Source organism: Eurypyga helias, unplaced genomic scaffold (assembly GCF_000690775.1).
Source record: "Eurypyga helias isolate BGI_N326 unplaced genomic scaffold, ASM69077v1 scaffold21744, whole genome shotgun sequence".
NCBI lineage: Eukaryota > Metazoa > Chordata > Aves > Eurypygiformes > Eurypygidae > Eurypyga > Eurypyga helias.
This window is the reverse complement of record NW_010247183.1, coordinates 3,670-8,074: the sequence shown is the minus strand read 5'-3', so window position 1 is coordinate 8,074 and position 4,405 is coordinate 3,670. Positions and strand designations below refer to the sequence as shown.

The 4,405-nt window shown below is 62.9% G+C and overlaps 1 protein-coding gene across 1 annotated transcript in view; it reads left to right on the top strand.

The window, feature by feature from the left end:
* The window catches only part of LOC104508904 (sushi, nidogen and EGF-like domain-containing protein 1), a gene marked incomplete at both ends in the record, with an annotated part of 12,734 nt that overhangs the window by 4,702 nt on the left and 3,627 nt on the right, over window positions 1-4,405 (top strand). The window contains 9 exon segments of the mRNA XM_010150669.1: window positions 84-246; window positions 1,099-1,224; window positions 1,358-1,471; window positions 2,205-2,318; window positions 2,551-2,664; window positions 2,776-2,892; window positions 3,196-3,321; window positions 3,590-3,694; window positions 4,330-4,405. The exon segment at window positions 4,330-4,405 is cut by the window's right edge and continues 25 nt beyond it. Coding sequence (XP_010148971.1) covers window positions 84-246; window positions 1,099-1,224; window positions 1,358-1,471; window positions 2,205-2,318; window positions 2,551-2,664; window positions 2,776-2,892; window positions 3,196-3,321; window positions 3,590-3,694; window positions 4,330-4,405 — 1,055 coding nt within the window.

The window sequence follows — 4,405 nt, the reverse complement described above, 5'->3', positions numbered from 1 at the left end:
CAGCAGAGCCGAGCCCTTGTGCTCCACCCACCTTCCCCCACACGCTAGTGATGTCTCTTTACCCCCTGCCCTTGTCCTCCCAGGCAGGTTTTAACGCCGGTGATGGAAAGCGCTACTTCAACATCCCCGGATCCCGCACTGATGACATCGCTGACGTGGAGATGACGACAAATGTGGGTATCCCCGGGCGCTGGGTGTTCAGAATCGATGATGCCCAGGTGCAAGTGGGGGGCTGCAGCAATACAAGTAAGAGGACAGCAGTTAGGTTTATTTAACTCCCAACCCAACCCCACACTGTTCTCCAGCCCCGTCTTTCCCTGCCTCAACCCCCACCTCCACGGGGTGGAGGAGACAGCTCGAAGGGCTTGGGGAGGGAGGGGACAGCACCCACGGGTGCCCTGGGGCTGAGAAGGGGCTGGGAGAGCAAACGGGGAGGGGAGGAAGATTTTTGAGACAAAAAGAGGCTTTGGGGAGCGAGGAGGGAGGCTGGGGAGGAGGAGATGGTGCACAGGCGGGACCCTGCTGCCAGGCTGGGCAGGGCATGAGGGGCTGGCACCCTCAGGGGATGCACACCTCCGTAAGTCCCAGGGTGAGCCATGCGGAGGGCTGCTGGGTGCCAGCCTCCCCCATGGGGCTGGGGTGCTGGGTTGCCAAGGCTGAGCCACGCTCCCCACTCAGGGTCCTGACATGTCCCCCACGGAGCCGCTGGCCTCCTGTTCCTTGTCCCCACTTCTCCCCAGCCGTGTATTCCCACCCATAGTCTGTGTGTGTCTCGCGTTGCTGGTGGGTTTGTTGTACACGGGCTATCTTGTCCCCCTTTCCCTCTGCCCTGGCTGACAAATCAGGGCACGACCATTTCCCCCCCCCGGGCCAGTTGCGCTGACCCCGTGCAGCCTTTTCCCCCTTGCACAGGAGGAATAAAACTCCGAGAGGAGCAGACCCTGCCTTGCCGCGAGGCAGGCATCCCCCCCTAGTCTCCCTGAGCGTCCTGGGGAGCTGGGCAGGCGTGGGGACAGAGCCCGGCACGGGTGTGGCGGGAGGGCGGCGGGTGAGCCCTGCCAGGGCGCAGGCTGACAGGGGCACCGCCTGTTCCCACAGCCTCTGTCTGCCTGACGCTGCGGCCCTGCCTGAATGGGGGGAAGTGTATCGAGGACTGCATCACGGGGAACCCCTCCTACACCTGCTCCTGCCTGGCCGGCTTCACCGGGAAGAGGTGCCATGTTGGTGAGTGCCAGCACCGAGCCCCTGGTGCCTTGCCACAGGGGGAGCTGGTCGTGCCCCCAGCCTCATGGCCGTGAGCTGTCTGTCTGTCTGTCCCTTCCCTGAGCTCCTGCCCCCACCCGGGGCTCTGTTTCAGATGTGGATGAGTGTCTCTCCCACCCGTGTCAGAATGGAGCCACTTGCCTCAACGGTGCCAGCAGCTTCAGCTGCAGGTGCCCGCTGGGCTTCAGAGGCAGCAGCTGCGAGACCGGTGAGTGTGGGGCCGATGGCTCTTTGAAGATTGGACACCCCTGGCTTGGGGGGGCGCTGCTGCTCTGGGAGGGGTCTCTTTGAGAGCGTGGTTCCTGCAGCAGCCTCCTGGGCTGGAGTGGCTTGTGAGGGCCAGCTGGGATTTTGGCTTGCTGTGAGCAAAGGAGGCTTTGCTTCAGCTGTGGGCGCTTCCCGTGCTGGCAGCCCACTGTGCCGAGGGCTCCGCTCGGCACTGTCGACACCAGCTTTCCCACCACTGCTCCCTCAGGGAGAGAAGCTGGCTGTTAGTGCTTAAACAGAAGGCTCAGAGGCCCTGCTTTCACAGGTGATGCTCTGGTCCTGCGCCCTTCAAAGCCAGCGGGGACTCTCCCAGCAGGGGCCATGGTGGCCAGTTTTCCCCGCCGCTGGCCTCTGCCCACTGGTGGACATCCCACCAAAGCATTTGGCTCCCAGCGAGCCTCTGCACTAGTGGAGAAGGCAAGCAGGGAGTTGACTTTTGGGCAAGGGAGGGAGAAATGCCTGGTGCAGCATGCCAAGAGGCACGCAGGGATGGAAAGGCTGAGCTCCCTGGGGAAGGGTTTTGGCAAGAGCCATAGCTGGGGACGCAGCTGCGTTGGTGGCTCTGAGTTGTGCTCTCTGCCCAGCCCTAGCATCACCGTGGGTGCAGAGGGTGTCACGTGCCTGGGTTGATCTTGGTGTCCTCCTCCTCTTTCTTTTTCGGTGCCCCGCCGCAGAAGAGTCGCCGTGTGAGAGCAGGGTGTGCCAGAATGGCGGGAGTTGCCAGGCTGTGAATGGGACAGCGTCGTGCTTGTGCCAGCCGGGGTACACGGGGCCGGACTGCCAGACAGGTGGGTGGCAGGAGCAAGCGCTGAGGGGAGATGGTGACACTTTGCACCTTGGCAAGCTGCCTTCCCGCCCTGCTTCATCCCCGGCCATAGCTTTGGGAGGGGAGCGCTCAGCATTGCCGGTGGCATCGCATTTTTCCTGGCCGTTGCCTTCCCGCTCCCAAGCATCCTCCAGGATGGGAGGCAGTGGTGAACCAGCAGTGTCCACACGTGCCCTCCTGGCTTCCCCTTGCAGAGGTGAATGAGTGTGAGTCCAGCCCGTGCCTGAACGGCGGCCACTGTGTGGACCTGGTCGATAACTACACCTGCGTGTGCCTGGAGCCCTTCGTGGGACAGCGCTGCGAGACAGGTGCCCGCTCCCGCCTGCGCCCTGGGACGGCCCACACCAGCGACCCTGTCCCCCATGCTCTGCTGGCCGTCAGAGCCGGCTCTGCTCATCACTCGCTTCCCCCCTGCCCAGACTCATCTTCCTGCGACGACCGGAGCTGCCGCAACCGGCAGACGTGCAACTACATCCGCCCCGGACGCTACATCTGCACCTGCTCCCCGGGTTATTACGGCAACAACTGCCAGTATGGTGAGCGGAGGCGAGCCTCGCCCAGCCTGGCACGAGAGCTGGGTTGGGGGGAGCCGGGCGGGAAGGGGCAGATGCTAAGCCGGGGCTGTGTCAGCCCTAGGCGCTGCCGAAAGCAGGCGGGCAGCATGTGCAGAGGGACTGTGGCATTGCCAGGAGGGAGCTCCTTCCCTTGGGATTGCATGGCTGTGGTGGGGTCCCCGGTGTGAAGCCAGGCTAGACCAGCTCTGCCGCGGCTCCCCCAGGACAGAGAGTTTTCCAGCCCAGTCTGGGATGGTTCTGGCTCAGCCTTCCCCTTGCCCACAGGTGGGCCCCGTGTGCCTGGCGCCTGCCTCTCCCACCCATGCCAGAATGCGGGCAGCTGCCTGGAGACTGAGCAGGGCTACGTCTGTGAATGCCAGGAGGGCTACACCGGGCAGGACTGCCGAGACAGTGAGTACCTGGGTGGTCTCCAGTGGGGTGTCCTGTTTCTAGGGGAGCCCTCGTGCTCCTGTGAGGGAGGAGCAGCAGCCCCAGAGAGCCCGTTCGGGGCTCCTGGATGGAACAGCGGGTCCATCCCACTGAAGGAGGCTGTTCCTGGGGGCCTTGTGGCTTAGCACACCTGAGCTTCCCCCATGGGCAACATCCGGCCAGGTTGTTTGGCTGTCCCAGCGCCACAAGCAGGAGGGGTCCTGGGAAGCTCCTGTCTCCTCTCTTGCAGAGCTCTTGGAGGGCTGCGAGTGTCGCAATGGGGGCAGCTGTCTGGAGGGGAATGTCACCGTCTGCCAGTGCCCGCCTGGGTTTTTTGGTCTGCTCTGTGAATTCGGTAGGTGAAGGCTTCTTGCTCGCTGTTTGTTCCCTCTCTGGGATCCTTGAGCCAGTCAGGCTGCGGGCAAGCAAGGAGAGACTCTGGCCATGCCTGGGTCTAGCACAGTTCCAGGGGCACACACTAAATTTGAGCCTGGAAATCTTGTCCCCTGATGAGGAGGAAACATAGAATCATAGAATGGTTAGGGTTGGAAGGGACCTTAAAGATCATCTAGTTCCACCCCCCCTGCCATGGGCAGGGACACCTTCCACTAGACCACGTTGCTCAAAGCCACATCCAGCCTGGCCTTGAACACTTCCAGGGATGGGGCATCCACAACATCTCTGGGCAACCTGTTCCAGTGCCTCACCACCCCCTCTGTGAACACTTCTGTCTCCATCAATCCTCCTTGAGCCATTGCCCTGGCCCCAGCCCAGCTCACCCAGGTGGGGAGAACTGCAGCCATTGCGCGCTCCCGCTGCGAAGCTCGCTGGCCCTTGCCCTTTGCACGGTCTGTGACGTGGATTGCAGAGGGTCCCTTCTGTCTCATCAGACCCCGCAAAGTTAGGAGACCCCTGTTTCTGGCCAGGCAGCCAGTTGGGTGTGCTGCAGCTGCTGGCTGACAGAGGCTGGTGCTGGCTGTGTGTTTGCAGAAGTCACCACCACGCCGTGCAACATGAACACGCAGTGCCCGGATGGCGGGTACTGCATGGAGTATGGCGGGGGGGG